Here is a 22,190-nt window from a genome sequence, read left to right on the forward strand (position 1 = left end):
TAGAATAAAAGACTTCAGGCCATTCAGAAGCAGCCTTAAAGTTAGTCACAGTCAGGCACAGCTGTGTGACAACCAAGAGTCCAGAGAGGAGACTCCCAATTTAAAAAAGGTTTCTGAGAAATACAATCGCAGAAAAACACATTGACCAAATGTTACTAAAGTCTGCTGCATTTTAGGGATGTAAGTGAGGGTAGAATTCAACCCACTGCCTTTAAGTATTAACCTCTGAACTGAAGGGAATCTGCACATCTCCACCGATCAGCCTTCCCAGCCTGTGAGCTCACCAACATACCTGCCTGGCGGCTTGAGAAGGCAAAGACAATGATGTCATCAAAGGTCCAGGTGTAGTCCTGGTGTGGGGGGTAAAACATCAGCTTGTCTGAGGCCTCTTTCCTCAGGTCAATGAGGAATGTGGAATGAACCATCGGAACAGCAAAACAGCCCAACCTCTTCCATTCCCTGATCAGGGAGTAATCCGGTGTCTTTCTGTAATAGCCCTGAAATGCGAAGAGCCAGCACTTTATTACCGTGAGACATTTCAAATGACTAGCCTACTGACTCTTTTCAAGAGAGCCTGACCAGTGCCAAAATCCCAGGTCCTCTCATTCCCAATCTTTGGGGCTGTTTGACATCTGCACTTGGAACTGAATTTCCCAAATTGCTCCACTCTTTCTAATGGGCTGACCCAAACCCCTGGATACAAGTACCCCCAAACCTTACAGCATGAACCCATCTTCCCTTTTCAGCAGCTAACGGAGACCTGAGCTGTACCACCACAAAACTCCTGGGCGGAAAAGCTTCGAAGCCAGCCTGGTCAGGTATTACTCCCTGACTCTCTGAAACCTACATTTGCACACACATCTCCAAGACTAATCCTGCAAAGTGCTGAGCACCCTCAACTTCCACTGAAGTCAATGGGAGAAGAGGATACTAAGCAGCTCACAGTATCAGGCCCTTCCCCTTTTACGGCAATCCCCTTAAAAATCAAATCCCCTTTCTGTTGCAGAGCTGTCAGACAGACACAACGCTGGTCTTGATACTGCATCCATTGAAGTCTATGGGAATTTTCCCATTGTCTCAATAGCAACTAGAACAGGCTTTTTGTCACAATGAGACAGATTCCTCCCACTAGAAACTGAGTGTATTCAATTTGTCTTCTTCCTGCATCTCTGGGCTAGCTGTACCAGAGGGTGGATTCACCCCAGGGCAGAACAGCTTTCATGTCCACTTGGAATTCCAGGGGGCTTCACCAAAGGAGTTTGCCTAGGAAAGGTGCTTGATTAGAATATTACTGTGTTCCCCTCCCAGGTGGACCTTCCATCATTGTGGGCTCACAACCTGGGTTGTGGTGGCTTAAATCTGGCCTTTGCCCGTGTAATGCTACTAACACAATCAGTGATGGAAATAACGACCTAATACTCAGGCTGAGGCAGTCCTAATACATTGATCAGATGGCTGAACAATGACAAGGACTGGTGTGGATCCATAGCAAATTCTGATCTTCTTAAAATAAAATAATAATCATAAAATAAAACAACAACAACCCTAATTCCTGAATGTTCCACAAGTATCCCAGCAACAGACGGAAGTTCAGCAAACATCTTACAGTGCCTTTTCTCTCGCTCTGCATATAAGTCGTGCATCATCAGGAAAGGCTCCAGCTGTCAGTTTTGCTGCCAAATAACAGTTATTTTCCTGACAAGTTAGATGTTGTGCTCTGCACTTGTTGCTGCTGCACCCTGCTTTTCAATACTTGTTCTAGCTGCTATTCCTGCACTTGTCCCCAGAAGAAAACGGACCAGAAGGAGTGTGAAACCGTTCGGCTAGAAGTGCAAAAACTAGGAGTGGCCAGGAAAAAAAAAGTGGATGTTTTGTTTTCACTCTAACCATTATTTACCAGGAAGTCTGTAGATCATATTTTCATCTTGTTTTTCTTTTCTTTACTGTCTTTTCGCAGCTAACATCAATAATGATGGAAAACTGGAAACTTGTTGTCAGAGTTGTAGCATTCTGTGCCAAATCCTCTGCTGGTAGAAACTGGCTGTGATCTATTAAAGTCAACCGAGCAATGCTGATGTCAGCTGTGAATCTGATCCCTTCTTTCCGAAGGCTTAAAGGGATGCTACCACCAGCATTCTCATGCATTTTTAAACTTTCTTTATCCATACGTTTACTAATAACAATTCCTAACAGCAAACTCAAGAATTGAAGAAGTTTAGGATGCTATCCTGCAATTTTTTACTTAAATCAGTAGTCTTTAGTCTGGCCTGTCACTGGGAGAATAAGGAGTTGCCAGACTGGCCACAGAGTAAGGAAGAGCAGGAAGTTCTTTCTACACTTCTTTTCCCTATAGCACCAATAAAATTAATAATGAATTTCTGGATGGCTCTTCAAAATATTAAAACGAAGAGTTGGGTAAGGGCAGGAGTATAGAATTGGAGATATTTATATGTATGAGTCAGAGCAATTAAAGAACCTGAAATTAAATGATCTTCTCTGGATCTGAAGATGTTTCTGTTTAATTAATCCTCTTGCAAAACTCATTTACAGACAAGGAGACATTTATCAACTTTGGAATCTCTCAACCTCCTTATGGCCCTAAAAATATAATAATTTCTAGAGTGTGCAATATTTTTGTTAGTAATATATACCAAAGTATAGATAGGGAATAAATTATTAGGAGTGCCGTGAACAGAACAGGGCTTGATTCTCCTCTCTAAATCAGTTACTGGAATACGGCACTGTATAAATCTGGTCGAAGCGCAAGCAGACATGCTCACACAATGGAGTAGTGTATGGAGAAGAGTACATTCTTAATTGATTTGTGCCAGAATACTGGAAAACCCAGCCTAAAATTATGTATCCGTGGTATTTAACTTCATCCAGATTACACAGAACACAAGGAATCACCTCCCATAGACATCAGTGCAGCTGCGGGTGTACTGGTGTTTTCTTACGTACTTGGTGGGATTGGGCCATTACACAGCATTTTTTGGTTACAAACAACCTCACCCATAAAACATGATCAGTCTTCTCAGGATTTCGCCTTTTCTACATCCAGGCTATACGCCACTTTGTTCACTGCTGTCGTTTGATGATAACACAACCCCAGCCCCTCAAAATGTTGATGACATTGAACACTGTAACATCCGCTTGGGGTCAGCACCAAGAACCCCAGGGAGCAGCAGCCAAGTTCTCTGACGTCTACAATAATGGATGGCCGCTGAGTTAACTCTGCTCTTATCTCTCTATTTCCTTCCTTCATATCAGCCCCACCTGTCTCCGCAGGCCTTCATGCTCCTGGCTGATTAATGAGAACTCTTCCCTGCCCCGCCCCCACCTCCTCCCCCACCACACACACCTGCTTATTGTTCCTCTGAGATCCCAGCCCTTCAGGAGTATTCAAAGAGCCACCTAGTCCCACATGGATAAAAACCCTCATAATCCCCAAGCACATCCCCACCCACCCCAATTGTCCTCTGCCTGCCATGCCAAGACTCTAATGGCTTTTGCAGCTGGTTGACCCCATGCTGCTCCCCACCATGAAGCAGGAGAGCAGGACCCAGCAACAGAAGGAGGTGGGGCAAGGCTCAGAGGCAGAGGAAGGAGGAAAGATTCCAAGCCAGAGAGAGTCAGAACAGCACTAGCTCAGGAAAGGATTCCCTAAAAGCTTTCCCTCCCCCATTTATTCCAAGGATCCTGAAAAACTGACTGACACGTCCCCTGATTTACCTCCGGGGTCTCCTACCATAATGAGGTTTGCAACTCTGCCCCTGAGGAAGGAGCAAGCTTAGGTGGCTGTCTAATGCTCAAATCAGCCTGATTTGAATCTGAGGTGGAGCAGCATCCCTTCAGAATAGAGAGCAGCCTGCACTGCTAGGCAACTCAGGAGGACAGCAAAATTGACGTGGGCCCCACAGCATCACAGGCAAATGTGGGGTGAGTGAAGCCCTGTTGTAATAACTCGGCCAAATGGGGTGTGAGCAGAGCCCTATTGTAATAACAAGGCCTCCAAATTTACCCTAATAGTGAGTTTACTGTCAAAAGGATGCAAAAGTTCTTAAGACAGCACAACAACCTATAATAACAAAGGTTATGGGAAAATGTATGAAAACCAGAGAGAGAGAGAGACTGAATTAGTCCAGACAAAAAGGGCCTTCTCATATGGTTTACAGACTGTGTTAAAATCATGCTCGGTAGAAACAAGAAATCAATGAACCAAAATTGGCATGTCAGAAACTAGGCCTAATTGGTGGACAAAATAATGAGGAGATGGACTATTCCACCCGTCACTCCCTTTTTGGGTCTTTAAAGAAAGAGACTTTGGTGGGGAGAATATGGAAGAAGAGATGGCAGCTACTGGAGCGAGCTTCACCATCATAGCTGACACCCCCCCCCGTTTCCCAGGTCCCTGTGTCTCCATCACTTTGATCCTGAGATGTCCTGACCAGACCAAACTAAAGAGAGAGGGAGCCAGATAACATCACCACTTTTACCAGCTCCAGCAGAACCCTAGAGACCACCTGGGATGAAATGGGATTGGACTGCAGCAGCAACAGCAGCAGAATCTCCATCCCCGCTCAACTGCCTTCTTCTTTTTTCCCCAAAAGGCCAGTTATCGCCATCTCTGATACCATCTAAGGCAGTGGTGGGCAACCTGCGGCCCATCAGGGTAATCTGCTGGCAGGCCGTCAGACAGTTTGTTTACATTTGCATGGCCACCTGCAGCTCCCAGTGGCCACGGTTCACCATTCCCAGCCAATGGGAGCTGCAGGAAGCAGCACGGGCTGCAGGGACATGCTGGTCGCCACTTCTCACAGCTCCCATTGACCGCGAACAGCGAACTGTGGCCACTGGGAGACGCAGGCGGCCGTGCAAATGTAAACAAACTGTCTTGCGGCCCACCAGCAGATTACGCTGTGCAGTCCGTGGGCCGCAGGTTGCCCACCACTGATCTAAGAGATGGTCAAACAAGAGGGGTTTACTTCTAAAACTCTCTCCAGCTCAAGAGAAAGGGAACAAGGGTTGTTGTTAAAATGAAAGCCTCACTTAACACTTTACATTTCAAATGCTTTAACTGTTTTTCCTTCTTTTTTGTATTTTTAATAAACAGTTAAAAAGATTTTAATGGTGTGTTTGCCATCGTGGCTGAGATCACTGTAGACCAAACACCAAATCTTGTTTAATGCTGGACAGTAACTGGGTTATGTTTACATCTTTGGGCCCCTATATTCCACCTAAATTAATACAACACTCCAGAGAAAGCTCACACATGCGGCAGCCCCCTCAACGCTGTTCACTAACCCCACGGAAGATGTGACTTGCCTGAGGGGAGATGCCACACCAGAAATTAGAATAGAGAGAGCGAGACTCCAGCATTGGTGCCACCACGGTCTTGTTCTCTGCTATCATCAGGTTCAGGGTCTCTGGATTGGTGAGCAAGTTATCTGCGTCTACAAACTAGAGAAGGAAAAGGGAGAAAGGACTTTTTCAACACCAGATAAAGTAATAAACTTTTACAATGTCCCTTCCTAGGGGAGGCAGTAGTTGAATGGCTCGCGAGATTAGCAATGGGCTAGGGACACTTTTGCCTTTAAGTCACTGGTCTGAATCCAACCTAGGTTGACAGTAACTGTAAGTTGTTACCATCTCATGGCTACTGAGAGCCCGTGTGAAAGGAGTTGATGGGCTCAGTCTATTTCCCAGTAGACAAGCATCCACTATAAAAATACCACATCCAGCAGTGGCACTAATTAGCAGCTTCTGTGGAAAGGCCACTAAATGGGAAGAGAGACTGAACTTGCTTCTTCCCCTAAAGGAGACCATGGGGGAGACTTGCATTGCCAACGCCCACGCTGGATGTTATGTGCTATGTGGAGAGATAGCAGCAGTGGTTCCTGAGACCAGACACACCCCACCCACTTGGAGTCTGATACAGCAAGACTGTTGATCACTGCTGTAAAGTGGCTCGGATCCCACCCTTCCATGCTGTTCTGCCAAACTTCTTTTTGGTGTCACCAAACTTCACTGATAGCCAGCAGGATTCTAAAAAAGGCACCCAGCACCAGCAGGACTACATTCCCCGGCAAACATAGTCCGGTTTCTGTGGGTGGATCCTTGGGCCCATGCCGAGCCCCATTATACTCAGCGGGGCTCTGCACATAGATCTAATTGCAGTACTGGGGCCTCATACACACTGTCTGTTGCTGATCAGATCAGCTGATGCCACAGGTGTTTTTCAAGCCGAATTCAGAGCAAACAAAGAGCTCTTCTTTTAGAAGGGAGGAACTTTTGGCAGCCATTTGGGGGACTCATCAGAGTTCAGAGATGGTTTGTTTCTGCCCACTTCCCCCACTCCGAGCATGGCTGCAGAATGACTGCCTGAAAATGTTCTGCCCAACTGTAGTTAATAAACCAAACCTCTGTTTTACCATGATGTAGTCTGACCACTTTTCTCTTGCAGTTCGCAGAGCTGCCTGCCTGAGTTTCATCACATGGGTAAACCTGGAGCTCGGCCAGTGTTTTGGCCCAATTTCATCGGGGTAAGACCTATGAAAGAAAAACAGTTACTGTCTCCTGGCCTCGTCCATGCTGCAGCACCCCTGGTCATTACATTGCCCTTCTAACTTCAGCATAAAAGGAAAACAGACAGTCACCTCAACTGACCCAGGCGGTAGGAGACCAGAAATAAAAAGGCAGGTTCTGAGGAAAAGCAATTCCAAGTTTATTCCTGGAGTTTGTACACAAGGCTGTAAAGAACACACTGTGCTTCAGCGTTTCCTGCCTCACACATGGCTATGGTGAAAAAGGGGTGATGTCAAAAACAGCTTCTCATTCAGTAGGCCAGATGCTCTGCTGGTGTAAACCAGTGTCATTCCACTGAAGTCAGTGCAATGATGTTGATTTATACCAGCTGAGGATCTGACCTCATATAGCTACTCCCTGCTAGATATTAAGAGTCACATCTGTTCACATTACTCCCCTACACCCAGCAGAACCAACACAGCTCATGGAGAGCGATCTGGATTCTTTCATGGCTTGTACCTCATTAGCCATTGTTACCTAAGGCCCCATCCCAACAAACTAACCCTTAACACTGAACTTAATGGGACTAATTTTGTGAGTCAAGTTACACATATGCATAATTGTTCTGAGGCTTGGAGTTTGTGTTCTGATAGCAGAATCTTCCTTACTGATGAGGATATGGGAGAAAGAAAGAAACCCTAATAAGACCCTGAATGAGAAAGTGATTGCATACAAATGTGAATTTGGTGTCCTTGTAAATGCAAAAAAGTAAAAAAAAAGACAGCACAAAGGATGGAAATTAAATTAGATTTTTAAAAATCCTCTCACTTTCATAATCTGAAATCTTGTTAATAGGTGAAGATTTTTATTCTTTAATATGGATGTTAAAAAAGGTAGGACAAAAAGTAAAGACAAGTAGTAATGGGTTTAATCAGCAGCAAGGGAGATTTAGGTTAGATGTTAGGAAAAACTTTTTAACTCTAAGGTTAGTTAAGCTCTGGAATAGGTTTCTAAGAGAGACTGTAGAATCCCCATCATTGGAGGCTTTTAAAAACATGTTGGCCAAACACCTGTCAAGGATGGTCTGTGTTTATGTGTTTCTGCCTCAGTGCAGGGGCTTGGACCAGATGACCTCTCGAGGTCCCTTCCTGCACTACATTTCTATGATCTTTTTTAAACTCAACAGTGTCCCTTTAAGTACCAACTTAAGTACTATGATGGAGAATGGTTTAGAAGAGTCATCTGAGGGAAGGCACCGGAAGGAAACTCCATCAACCGGAAGGCATGGAATGCATTGTCCTAGGGATGGGGGTTCCACGACCACCACTCCCAAGAGGAGGAGACGGGCGGTGGTGATCAGGGGTTCCCTCCTAAGAGGGACAGAGTCATCCATCTGCCATCCAGACTGGGAAACTCGAGAAGTGTGCTGCTCGCCTGGAGCTAGAATTCAGGATTTGACGGAATGTCTGCCAAGACTAATCAAGCCCTTGGACCGCTACCCCTTCCTACTCCTCCATCTGGGCATCAATGATACCGCCAAGAATGACCTTGAGCGGGTCACAGCAGACTACATGGCTCTGGGAAGAAGGATAAAGGAGTTTGAGGCGCAAGTCGTGTTCTCGTCCATCCTCCCTGTTGAAGAAAAAGGCCCAGGTAGGGACCATCGAATAGTGGAAGTAAATGCGTGGTTACACAGGTGGTGTAGGAGAGAGGGCTTTGCTTCAACCATGGGATATTGTTCCAGGAAGAAGGATTGCTAGGAAGAGATGGAATCCACCTAACAAAGAGAGGGAAGAGCATCTTCGCAGGCAGGCTTGCTAATTTAGTGAGGAGGACTTTAAATTAGGTTCACCAGCAGATGGTGACTTAAGCCCGGAGGTAAGTGGGGAAGTGGGACACTGGGAGGAAACACAAGTATAAGGGTGAAACCAGGGAGGCCTCCTGATTTATACTGAGAAAGTTGGGCAATCGGCTGGTTATCTTAGGTGCCTGTACATGAACACAAGAGGCCTGGGAAAGAAGCAGGAAGAATTGGAAGTCCTGGCACAGTCAAGGAACTATGATGTGATTGGAATAACAGACCTGGTGGGGTAACTCACATGACTGGAGCACTGTCATGGATACATATAAACTGTTCAGGAAGGACAGGTGGGGGAGAAAAGATGGAGGAGTTTCGCTGTATGTAAGGGAGCAGTATGATTGCTCAGAACTCCAGTATGAAACTGGAGAAAAGCCTGTTAAAAGTCTTTGAGTTAAGTTTAGAAGCGAGAGCAACAAGGGTGATGTCGTGGTGGGCATCTGGTATAGACCAGCAGACCAGGAGGATGAGGTAGACGAGGCTTTCTTCAGACAACTAACAGAAGTTTCCAAATCACATGGGAGACTTCAATCACACTGACATCTGCTGGGAGAGCAATACAGCAGTGCACAGACAATCCAGGAAGTTTTTGGAGAGTGTTGGGGACAACTTCCTGGTGCAAGTGCTGGAGGAACCAACTAGGGGCTGGGCTCCTCTTGACCTGCTGCTCACAAACAGGGAAGAACGGGTAGGGGAAGTAGAATTGGGTAACACCCTGGGCAGCGGTGACCAAGAGATGGTCAAGTTCAGGATCCTGACAAAAGGAAGAAAGGAGAGCAGCAGAATACAGACCCTGGACATCAGAAAAGCAGATTTTGTCTCCCTCAGGGAACTGATGGCCAGGATCCCTGGGAGGCTAATATGAGGGGGAAAGGAGTCCAGGAGAGCTGGCTGTATTTTAACGAAGCCTTATTGAGGGCGGAGGAACAAACCATCCCAATGTGCAGAAAGAATAGCAAATATGGCAGGCGACCAGCTTGGCTTAACATAGAAATCTTTGGTGAGCTTAAACACAAAAAAGAAGCCTACAAGAAGTGAAAACTTGGACAGATGACTAGGGAGGACTATAAAAATATTGCTCAAGCATGCAGGGGTATAATCAGGAAGGCCAAAGCACAATTGGAGTTGCAGTTAGCAAGAGATGTGAAGAGTAACAAGAAGGGTTTCTACAGTTATGTTAGCAACAAGAAGGTGGTCAGGGAAAGTGTGGAACCCTTACTGAATGGGGGAAGCAACCTAGTGACAGATGATGTGGAAAAAGCTAAGGTGTTTTTTTTGCCTCGGTCTTCACAGACAAGGTTAGTTCCCAGGCTGCAGCACTGGGCTGCACAGTGTGGGGAGGAGGTGAGCAGCCCTCAGTGGTGAAAGAACAGGTGAAGGACTATTTAGAAAAGCTGGACATGCACAAGTCCATGGGTCTGGATCTAATGCATCTGAGGGTGCTAAGGGAGTTGGCTGATGTGATTGCAGAGCCATTGGCCATTATCTTTGAAAACTCATGGCAATCAGGGGAGGTCCCGGATAACTGGAAAAAGGCTAATGTAGTGCCCATCTTTAAAAAAGGGAAGAAGGAGAATCCGGGGGAACTACAGACTGGTCAGCCTCAGCCTCACCCCGGTCCCTGGAAAAATCATGGAGCAGGTCCTCAAGGAATCCATTTTGAAGCACTTGGAGGAGAGGAAGGTGATTAGGAACAGTCAACATGGATTCACCAAGGGCAAGTCATGCCTGACCAACCTGATTGCCTTCTATGATGAGAATATGGGGAAATGGCTCTGTGAATATGGGGAAAGCGGTGGATGTGATACATCTTGAATTAAGCAAAGCTTTCGATATGGTCTCTCACAGTATTCTTGCCAGCAAGTTAAAAAAGTATGGATTGGATGAGTGAACTATAAGGCGGATAGAAAGCTGGCTAGATCATCGAGCTCAACGGATAGTGATCAATGGCTCGATGTCTAGTTGGCAGCCAGTATCAAGCGGAGTGCCCTAGGGGTTGGTCCTGAGGCCGGTTTTGTTCAACATCTTCATTAATGACCTGGATGTTGGGATGGATTGCACCCTCAGCAAGTTCACAGATGACACTAAGCTTGCGGGAGAGGTAGATACGCTGGAGGGTAGGGATAGAGTCCAGAGTGACCTATACAAATTGGAGGATTGGGCCAAAAGAAATCTGATGAGGTTCAACAAGGACAAGTACAGAGTCCCACACTTAGGATGGAAGAATCCCATGCACTGCTACAGGCTGGGGACCAACTGGATAAGCAGCAGTTCTGCAGAAAAGGACCTAGGGGTTACAGTGGACGAGAAGCTGGATATGAGTCAGCAGTGTGCCCTTGTTGCCAAGAAGGCTAACTGCATATTGGGCTGCATTAGTAGGAGCATTGCCAGCAGATCGAGGGAAGTGATTATTCCCCTCCATTTGGCACTGGTGAGGCCACATCTGAAGTATTGTGTCCAGTTTTGGGCCCCCCACTACAGAAAGGATGTGGAGAAATTGGAGAGAGTCCAGCAGAGGGCAACCAAAATTATTAGAGGCCTGGGGCACATGATTTATGAGAAGAGGCTGAGGGAACTGGGCTTATTTAATCTGCAGAAGAGAAGAGTGTGTGTGTGTGGGGGGGGGGGGATTTGATAGCAGCCTTCAACTACCTGAAGGGGGGTTCCAAAGAGGATGGAGCTAGGCTGTTCAAAATGGTGGCAGAAGGCAGAACAAGAAGCAATGGTCTCAAGTTACAGTGGGGGACGTCTAGGTTGGATATTAGGAAAAACTGTTTCACTAGGAAGGTGGTGAAGCACTGGAATGGGTTACCTAGGGAGATAGTGGAATCTCCATCCTTGGTGGTTTTTAAGGCCTGGCTGGACAAAGCACTGGCTGGGATGATTTAGTTGGGGTTGGTCCTGCTTTGAGCAGGGGGTTGGACTAGATGACCTCCTGAGGTCTCTCCCAACCCTAATCTTCTATAATTCTATGGTTCTATGATTCTACGGTTCTATGATTCTAAGTAAATGATAGTTTCCCTCAAGATATCCTTCCTGGGTCTTGCACTAATTCCCTGGATGGAAAAGTACTGAATATTGAAAGCCAGGAACAGAGTTTTGACCAGGGATGGGGAGATGAAGCATGTTTCCCTGAGTCTCCTGGAAAATAAGGAACCAATCGTTAATTCATTGTATCTTTCACTGAGAATTTTTGGGTGTGCAAGGAAGGCAGGCTCAGATGGGAAATGACTGAATAGAACTGCTTTCTGCTGATAGGTCCCCATCAGCCAAAGTCCTTAACTTTAAACACATGAGTATTCCCCCTGAAGTTAAAGATGTGCTGAAGTGCTTTGCTGAGACAGGCCCTTAAAGAATCTGAATGTAAATCCTGCAACAATCATTTGTTTAAACCACCATTGGTTTAAAGATTTCTATAATCTTGATATTGAAACCCCCAAACTATTCAGGAAATCACTGGCCATGATACTCACTGAGGCTCCTCCATCGGCCTCCACTCCACATAGTGATACAGTTTTTGCACATTCTTCAGCCACTCTCTGAGCATCTCTGTGGTGTTATCAACGTTATGGTCAGTGGCTGCCCTGGAGAAATAAGGGCACAAAGAATCCCATTAACGTAGAATCTGAATAGCAGGCACAGGCTGGACAGGGTAAGACCAAATTCTTTCTTGACAAAGAAATGCCCTCAAATGGGTGGACATACATTGTGTATAAATAGTAAAGTGCACCTGTATGTTGGCTGGCACCCCCGTAACTTTCCTCCTGCCCTAACCCAGGACACATTAGGCCTGCCAGGAGCTCATATAATCTGCACTGGGAGTGTATGTATAGTTCCAAATCCTGGCAAGAGACATACACACAAATCCATGCAACCATCCCTTAGGATTTCCCTCGTGGGATTGTGTCTCTGCAGCACCTGTCCGGGTATGTCTACCCTGCAATTAAAAACTGACAGCTGGCCCAGGCTAAAGGCTCAGACTCCGCAGCTGTTTAATTGCAGTGTAGACATTAGGGCTCAGGCTGGAGCCCTGGATCTAGGACCCTGTAAGGTGGGATGGTCCCAGAGCTCAGGAGTCCATAGGAGAAGGCCAGCGGCTTCTTCAACTGTTTCTGCCACCAACTTTTCTGAGGTTGCATGTGTGCTCCCATGTTGCAAGAATCAGGTATAAAAAAAACCCCAACTGGAATCAGTTCTCAGCAGGGTGGATTCAGCCCTTCATGCTCCCTAAGATGAGCACCACTTCCCTATTACTCTATTTCCAAATGCAATTTGCTATGATTGGGTCCTTTGCAGGAAACCTTACAGACTGGAGTCCTGACAGATTCACAGTAACATTAAGGATCCCACAGCACTTTTCCTAAGAGCTGGGATTTGCCCACTGGCATTGGACAAAATATTCCCTATCCTCACAGCCATGCAGCGTGCTGAGCACTACCGTGGTCCCAGAGGCAGACACATTTCAGGGGCACTGTACTGGGTAGATCCTCAGTTGTGTAATTTAGCATAGCTCCATGGACTTCACCCTGTTGAACCTTCTAAGGATCTGTGCCCTCCATATTTAATTTGTGCAGCTCTTTGAGATCTTTCAGGACAAGGTCTTAGGTATTTTTTCTTACAATATTATATGATCTTATGAGACATAAACAGGGTCTTATTCTCCTCTTGTTTACACTGGTTCCATACCAGTGAAGCTTTTGTTTCCAGCAGATTTACCTGGTTTGAGTGAGAGGAAAATCAAGGATACAGACTTCTGTAATTATTGCTAAATAAGCTGGAAAAGAATTAAATAGCCTCAGGACAGCATTATTTATTTATGGGACATTTATTCCTGAAGAAAGAAAGAAAGAAAGAAAGAAAGAAAGAAAGAAAGAAAGAAAGAAAGAAAGAAAGAAAGAAAGAAAGAAAGAAAGAAAGAAAGAAAGAAAGAAAGAAAGAAAGAAAGAAAGAAAGAAAGAAAGAAAGAAAGAAAGAAAGAAAGAAAGAAAGAAAGAAAGAAAATGAATTAGCCCAGTGCCAGTCCTAGGAGTCTTATTGGTGCTCCTGGTTGCCCACAATGAATATAAAAAGCCACGGCCTGTAACAGAAGAAAGTAGTGGTTTTAGCCTGCTGCACCAATAACTTCAAGGGTTGTCTAACATTTACAATCCACATTCCTAAAACATCAGGGCACTCTTTTTAGTGTCCCTGCATTAGCAATCATTTGTGTTGCAGTAGCACTTAGGAGCCCCAATCGTGGGACAGGACCTCATTGTACTAGGCACCGTATAGACATAGAACAAAAAGACATGCCTTCCCCAAAGAGCTTCCAAGTGTGCCTCCCATCATGTTTTACAAGGCCCTAGTTAATCATGATGACGGGGGAGGTTTTCAAGGGAGAGTTAGGCACATAACATGCTCAAGACAGGTTGGGTAGGTACCTAACTCCCCTTTGTGCCTTTGACAACATCCCCCAATTTTTCTATCCTGCTGATTACATGAAAAGGAGAAGGAGAGGGTTTGCTTGTAGTTTGGAGAGGGGAGTTGAAGCTCTGGCTCTGGTGTCGGGCCAGATCCTTTATTACTCTGGGGATGCTCTCTCATATTACGCCAATGCCGAGTGTGGACTCTTTCTCCACTCAGCCCTGAGAACTACACAACCCCAAAATGTCAGCATCACGGGGAGAGCAAAGTGAAGGAAGTAGGAGGAGACTGAGACAGTCATTAACAAAGGAAAAGCAATTTCCTTTAAAAATAATTAATACGAGGGAATGTTCCCTTTGCCAGATGTTGATCTACAGACATGAGGACTGTTCTTGGCGGTTGGAAAAGCAGCTCCCCCAGGAATGAATGCTGACTAGCTGAACAGGCGTCCTTTTGGGTTAAGCAGACAGACACATAGGCTGTTTTTACAGAGTTACAGCAACTCTCCCATTAGCAGCTAGTTCACACTTATATCAATAGTTCCTCCTTGCTTGTTCCAGTCCAAGCATGGAGACAGAAGTCTGATCATACTGTCTGTTAGTGTAGAGATGCAACTGCAGGAGCCTATGGAATTCTACAAAGAGCTCCATAACTGTCCTCATTTTGAAGAGAGACACAGCACACACAGACTACATGTTCAGCATGCAGTGCTCTGGGTTGAGCCAAGATGGAGCACTTTTTGAAAATAAACACTTGACTTGTGCTACACTAATTTCTGCAGTCTTTCAGAAAACACTGCGATCAACACAAACACCAGTTTATGTGACAAAAATGTATTTGTGATCTCAGTCCAGTTCTACTGGACAAGCGTCCTCTTCACAAAAGCCTCCATAAAAGGCTGCACTAGCTGGCACTCGCCAAAGGGAGGCTGAGGGGTGAAATGGAATGGAAGCTGGTGGAATCTCTAGGTCACCAGAGAGGTCACTAGAGGGAAGCCTGCATAGCTGGAGCCCATGCTGTACCTACTCTGTGGGTTAGGGGCTAAATCCTGTTCCCATTGGAGTTTTGCCAGTGACTTCACTGAGACAAGGATTTGGCTCAGATAAAGGATTTCAGTCTCCAGGTGTGTCCATCCAGTGGTATTTATAAGCCTTAAACTCTCAAACACAACAAAGTTAGTCACTTCTTGGATCACACATGCTCGGTGACTAGCAATTTGGCAAACCTTTACTTTTTCCAGTTTAGAGCTTCAAAAATAGGCCATTCCCAACAGCTATTTTTGTTATTGTTCTCGGAACTATTTACATTTAACACCATTAAAAGTCAGCATTCACCATTGTTTCCATACAGTGGTATCTTACTGCAGCAGTATGCATCTGTCCTTGGGATAAGAAGTGACTGTGATGTCTCCAATATTGCTGTCTGGAAACTGTGGGGAAATGTTGACTATTTTATGACAACCATTGCATAAAAACCAAACAAAATACCAACACAGGTTTCTACTGGCAGCCATGTGCACTGAGCCACAAAAGGAGTGTCATGATTTCCCTTACGAACTCTGCTTTTCTGTAATCACACGGACAATCTCTGCCACAGTCACCTTTCAGGGGAGAATCGGACATCCAGTAGGTTGCAGATTGGTAATACAATTCAGAGCCTTTTAATCTCAACTCTCCAATTCTAACTTAGAGGTTACTCTCTCATTGTTTTCCGTGGCATAAGGGAAAGGAGTCTGATAGTCTCAGTCCAATTCCAAGATCACAGAGGTGTCCACATCACGAAAAACACCACCATCATTTGCTCCCTAACTGGCTGTCTGAGGTGGTGCACTGAATGGCCATGGCGAATGGGCTATACTCTCCCTTACAGAAATGGTTCCTGCCAGAAGAGGGTTGAGGCACATTGACAGGGCAATGTGCGAAAAGTGTATGCTGTACTTGGTCTGTCTAGACAAACATGGACTAATTTATTATAATGCTCTGTGGTGGTGCAGGGATAAATGCAAGTGACAGAGGACTCATTGTGAGGATGCACAGTTTCACACTAGCCAGTCCTGACACTTCGGTTACACACAATATTCTCCACTGTAGAGGAGCCTTCTTTGTGCTCAAACTATTGACATTTTAAAAACTCATCCTGAATGCAGCTCTGCACTAAACAAGCCTCTTTTGAAAACTGACACTGAGAAAACAGCTTGATTTTTTTTTAAAGCAGCATTTGCTTGGGCGTATTGGTGTTGCCCTGACCCCAGCTTTCAATGGAGTTTCATGAATGACAGACAACTTCTAAATTCAAAATTTCAGCACAGTTCACACCCTGTATGTAGACAGCACACATTCCTCATTAAAGTTCAATGGTGACCAGCAATAAGGTCATATTAAGAATGGTGACTGGACTGCCCCCTGCTCGTGTAAAGTAGTAAAAACAAAATCAAACCCTACAGGTAGCTACAGATCCTAAATCAGGGGCACCCAGATTCTGCCCGAGTGCTGTATTAAAACAAGTTTCCAGGAATTCCACCAGATTTGCATCCCATGGAGCAGATGGCAAGAGTCCCTAACTCCATTGTTAATATGGCCATGCTGGCACAGAGCTATAGTTCCCAGCATACAATGCCCCATCCTGATCCAATTGGTCAGGCTGACAGAGCTGCTTAGCTAGAGATGGAGCACTGCATGCTGGGACCTGTAATCTGCATGGCTTGCATCGCTGTATGAAAGAGCAGAGTGGCCTAGAGCCATGTTGATGAACTCGCTGGGCCATTTTAGCCATTCCTGTCCTTTGATTTACCTAAACTGTAGTAGAATAACCTATACAATATTGCCAATCCCAGACATTCAAAAATCATGATTTGAGCCCCCCAAAACCATGAGATTGGCTGATAAGCCATGAGATGTTTAAAAAAAAAAATAAGAAACTTGTTCTTCTGGTTTCTCAGCCTCTAGGATGCACGCTGGTCATGTTTTCAAGATTTTCTCTGCAACCACGAGGGCTAGAAATTTTCATTTAAAAAAAGACAGTAAGCTGAGTTTCAGAGTAGCAGCCGTGTTAGTCTGTATTCGCAAAAAGAAAAGGAGTACTTGTGGCACCTTAGAGACTAAGCTTTTGTGAAAGCTTTCGTGAAAGCATAAGCTTTCGTGAGCTAAGGCTCACTTCATCGGATGCATCCGATGAAGTGAGCTGTAGCTCACGAAAGCTTATGCTCAAATAAATTTGTTAGTCTCTAAGGTGCCACAAGTACTCCTTTTCTTTTTTCAGTAAGCTGAGTGTGACCATAAGCACTGGTCATTCATACCCTACAAACTATTATAATAATTTTACTACAAAATATGACTTATGAGATATCATTTGAAAACTAATAGCTCACTGATCATTAATATCCTTGGGTGATGTATGGATGTAGTGTGTATTAAGAGTTGTGGATATATGCTGGAATTATTAATAAAGTGTGTTTAAACCAGGCATATGAAGGAAAGTTGGTAAACAGATCTTACCCAGACAATGGAATGTGTATTTGATTGTCTGACCATCCCGCTCTTCAGGCAGACACAATGAAAGTCCATTATTTCTCTGAGCTGCCCAGGAGAGGGCTGGACATTTGCAGAGCACATGGTTCGGGGGGAATTCAGGCCTAAGAATATGTTGGGTCCCCTTGCTGGTTGTAACCAAGTCTTGTGGAAGCCAAAGTGGGGCTGTGGAGCAGTGGACATGCAGCTAGGGAGAGGACAGCCCTGGTTCAGCAGTTTAGCACACAGACACATCAGGGTGTGACCTGTATTCTGGTAGGCTGGTTATTAGAGTCCCAGGCTGGCAGCTACAGCAGCAAAGCATTGTAAACAGGGCTGTCAAGTGATTAAAAAAATTAATCACGATTAATCACAATGTTAAACAATAATAGAATACCATTTATTTAAATAGTTTTGGATGTTTTCTACATTTTCCAATATAATGATTTCAATTACAACACAGAATACAAAGTGTACAGTGCTCACTTTATATTTATTTTTATTACAAATATTTGCACTGTAAAAAACAAAATAAATAGTATTTTTCAATTCACCTAATACAAGTACTATAGTGCAATCTCTTTATCATGAAAGTTGAACTTACAAATATAGAATTATGTACAAAAAATAATTGCATTCAAAAGTAAAACATTGTAAAACTTTAGCACCTACAAGTCCACTCAGTCCTATTTCTTGTTCAGCCAGTCACTCAGACATTTGTTTACATTTGCAGGAGATAATGCTGCCTCGTTCTTGTTCACAATGTCACCTGAAAGTGAGAACAGGAGTTCACATGGCACTGTTGCAGCCGGCGTCACAAGATGTTTACAAGCCAGATGCGCTAAAGATTCATCTGTCCCTTTATGCTTCATCCACTATTCCAGAGGACGTGTGTCCATGCTGACGGATTCTTCTCGATAACGATCCAAAGCAGAGCAGGCCGACGCACGTTCATTTTCATCATCTGAGTCAAATGATTTTCTTTTTTTGGTGGTTCAAGTTTTGTAGTTTCTGCATCGGAGTGTTGCTCTTTTAACACTTCGGAAAGCATGCTCCATGCCTTGTCCCCCTCAGATTTTGGAAGGCACCTCAGATTCTTAAACCTTGGGTCAAGTGCTGTAGCTATCTTTAGAAATCTCACATTAGTACCTTCTTTGCCTTTTGTCAAATCTGCAGCGAAAGTGTTCTTAAAATGAACACGTGCTGAGTCATCATCAGAGACGCTATAAAACAAAATATATGGCAGAATGCAGGTAAAACAGAGCAGAAGACATACAATTCTCCCCCAAGGAGTTCAGTCACAAATTTAATTATGCATTATTTTTTTAACAAGTGTCATCAGCATGGAAACATGTCCTCTGGAACTGTGGCCAAAGCATGTTTAGCACAGGGGTTGGCAACCTTCCAGAAGTGGTATGCCAAGCCTTCATTTATTCACTCTAATCTAAGGTTTCGTGTGCCAGAAATACATGTTAACATTTTTAAAAAGTCTCTTTCTATAAGTCTATAATATATAACTGAATTATTGTTGCATGTAAAGTAAATATGGTTTTTAAAATGTTTAAGAAGCTTCATTTAAAATTAAATTAAAATGCAGATCTTATCAGTTTAGTGACAGGTTTCAGATTAACAGCCGTGTTAGTCTGTATCCGCAAAAAGAAAAGGAGTACTTGTGGCACCTTGGAGACTAACAAATTTATTTGAGCATAAGCTTTGGTGAGCTACAGCGCACTTCATCAGTTTAGTGTGATCCTTGCCCTTGCTTTTCCTTGCTGAGTTTTCCAATGTCTGGCACGTATTTGGATACTTTAAGCTGCACACAGGCTTCTGAGTGATCAATTGTTAACCGGCTCTGAGAGGGACAGAGGACAGATTTCATGTGTGAAAATACCACAAGTATGTGGATCCAAATGCTGAAAGCATTGCAAATGCAATTTTCTTCAAACAGTTAAATTTCACTGGCAGAGGCATCCAGCAGGTCAGAATAGAGGCCCCATGATCTCTCTTGGTAGTTTAAAGTACACTCCGCAAATCTCCAAACTTTGATGCCCACCATGCTGAGCTTTTTAACTGAATGAGCTGCATTTCGAAATCTTCAGTACCCATCCACTGAAATACAGACAAATCAAAGTTGCTTTCATTGAACTTTTCAGGTTTAATTAGAAAAGAAAGCACTGGGCCAAATCACTGGAAATCTTGAATCGGTCAGAAAATTCTGATTCCAGTTCTTGCATGTACATTCTAATCTCAAAGTCAAACACAGTGTGCTGTTCCAAATGGCGTGATAGTGATGTAAGCAGCAAATCAAGACTTAAAAATATCCCAGTACAGTGGTGCTGGAACAATTTTTAAGGTGGAGTTGCTGAGCTGCACCCCCTCTTGCCCCTGCCTGCACCCCTCACTGCCCCAGGCTGGGGCCAGTGAGCCACAGCTGGGGGTGGCTGCCGAGCCCCAGGCTGGTAGCAGAGCCCCCAGACCAGTGTCTGGGACCCGAGGCCGGCAGTGGGCAGAGCGGGGCCGGCGGACGGAACCCCAGCTGGCAGGGGGCCAGCGGCCAGTACCCCAGGCCAGGAGTGGAGCCCCCAGGACCAGTGGTCAGGACCTGGGCAGTGTGAGTGCCACTGAAAATGAGCTCACGTGCCATAGGTTGCCTACCCCTGGTTTAGCGTATCTGGCACGTAAATGCCTTGCAATGCTAGCTACAAAAGTCCCATGTGAATGTCTGCTTTCACTTTCTGGTGGCACTGTAAATAAGAAGCTGGCAGCATTATCTCCCGTAAATGTAAACAAACTCGTTTGTCTTAGTGATTGGTTGAACAAGAAGTAGGACTGAGTAGGCTCTGAGTAGGCTCTAAAATTTTGCATTGCTTTGAGTGCAGTTATGTAGCAAAAAAAAATCTACATTTGTAAGGCGCACTTTCACGATAAAGAGATTGCACTACAGTACTTGTTTGAGGTGAACTGAAAAATACCATTTCTTTTGTTTATCATTTTTACAGTGCAAATATTTTTAATAAAAAATAATAATATAAAGTTAGTAGTGTACACTTTGTATTCTGTGTTTTAATTGAAATCAACATATTTGAAAATGTAGAAAAACATCCAAAAATATTTAATAACTTTCAATTGGTATTCTATTGTTTAACAGTGAGATTAAAACTGCGATTCATCGTGATTCATTTTTTTAATCACAATTAATTTTTTTGAGTTAATCGTATGAGTTAACTGCAATTAATCGACAGCCCTAATTGTAAGGCACCCAAGGTTGCAGGCAAGTGGTGACACAACCCCTCACTGACTGGATTGCACCCCAAACCATAACACTAAAACTTGTGCACGATAATGAAATGGCTCCAGGAGCTAGGGATTGAAGTAAAGCAAGAAATACTGGAAGATGGGATCATGGGTCTCACAAGAATGGGGAACAGTGCAGAGCAAAGGTGAAAAACCCTGGACTACCATTTTCCCCTTTCAAACGGTTCCCATTGACATCAAGGGTTTTGGATCAGCCTTCAATGCGTTCAGGCTATGGTGATAACAGGGCTGATGATGCTCTTGTTGAAGTCAATGGCAAAACTCCCATTTAGTACAACAGAAACAGGCCCACTCTGACTATGGTAGTTCTGTCCAGGGCACTGATATCAGACATCTGACAGACAATTCCCTCAATTCAAGTAGTAACCTGCTCTGCTTGTGACTATCAATAAGGGTAGAAGTTTTAACACTGCGGTTAAGTCAGGTCATTCATCCTTGAATTAAAAGGGAGATTTTAAAGTCCAAATCTAGATTTGGTTAACAGAAAGGTTTTGTTAAACATTCTCTTGCAGGGCTTACAAGTCACAAAAGAGAAACTGATACTGTACTTTCAGGCCTGGTCCACATGGGAAATGTTACCAGTTACATCAGTACAGTTGTACTGGTATAACTCCCCAACATAGACACTCTTATCGAGTCTGAATGACTTTTTTTCAGTTTAACTAAAACCCCTTCCCAAGAATTGAAATCTAAACCAAAAATGCTGCTCTTACACTGGAATAAGAGTGTCCGTCTACATGGGGAGTTATATCAGCATCAACTATACTGGTTTCAATTTACAACGTAGCTTATACCAACCTAACTTTGCTATGTAGTTCAGCCCTCACTGTCCAAGCTAAGTGAAGTACAACCTCCCCATCCACAAAAAGAAAAACAAAACCCAGCCCTAAGTATCACAGATGGTGAAAGTAAGCAAGCCATTTAAAACATTCACAGATTTAATTAACATATTCCTGACAGAGGTAAGGAAACTTGCTGCTATAAATACTGTATAGTATTTTTAGCCTGATGTCTCTTTAAACTTAGGTTTTGCGTGTGTTAATTTACGTTTTGGCAATTCTGCCCCTCCCCCTGCAAAAAAAAAAATGAAGTTATAAAAAATTCCATCAGCTTTTCACTCCTTTAGCACCCTATTTTGAATTCTCAAATTATTTACAGTTTATTTACCTCAGGTGTGGTGTCGGAGGAGCACAGCAGAATATTTTGCTGTTTTTCACCACTGCAGGAAAGGTACTGTCGGGCAGAAGGAACACTGTGTGCCTTTTAGCCTCCCAGTTTCCATGCAGCATTATAACACATGCAATAGAAAAATCGAACACAAGTGACCTGCAGTAGTTTTCCTACTGCATTTAATATTCCCTAACTCTTTCACTTGGGTAGGCTTGTAGGAAGAGCTTTTACTGATGGAGTTCACTGTAGTTTTAAAATATTATACTGGAAAGCAGATTAACATTAGGCAACTGGTTTTCCAAAATAGAAGACAACGGTAAGAGCAGCTTCTCTTTCTTTACATGACTGCTTTAAAGGTTCTTAGACCTTTCACAGTAAAGATCAAATAGTGGAACAGTTAACCAAAAGCCTAA

The 22,190-nt window shown here is 44.1% G+C and overlaps 1 protein-coding gene across 3 annotated transcripts in view; it reads right to left on the minus strand.

The window, feature by feature from the left end:
• Positions 1 to 22,190, minus strand: part of COLGALT2 (collagen beta(1-O)galactosyltransferase 2) — an 86,337-nt gene that overhangs the window by 22,844 nt on the left and 41,303 nt on the right. For all 3 annotated transcript variants that reach the window (XM_073356651.1, XM_073356652.1, XM_073356653.1), the window contains 4 exons: positions 11,857 to 11,967; positions 6,432 to 6,549; positions 5,326 to 5,460; positions 293 to 497 (listed from right to left, as the gene is read on the minus strand). In XM_073356651.1, the coding sequence (XP_073212752.1) occupies positions 293 to 497; positions 5,326 to 5,460; positions 6,432 to 6,549; positions 11,857 to 11,967 (569 nt within the window). The remainder of the gene's footprint in view (positions 1 to 292; positions 498 to 5,325; positions 5,461 to 6,431; positions 6,550 to 11,856; positions 11,968 to 22,190) is intronic.

Source organism: Lepidochelys kempii, chromosome 8, assembly GCF_965140265.1.
Source record: "Lepidochelys kempii isolate rLepKem1 chromosome 8, rLepKem1.hap2, whole genome shotgun sequence".
Lineage (NCBI taxonomy): Eukaryota > Metazoa > Chordata > Testudines > Cheloniidae > Lepidochelys > Lepidochelys kempii.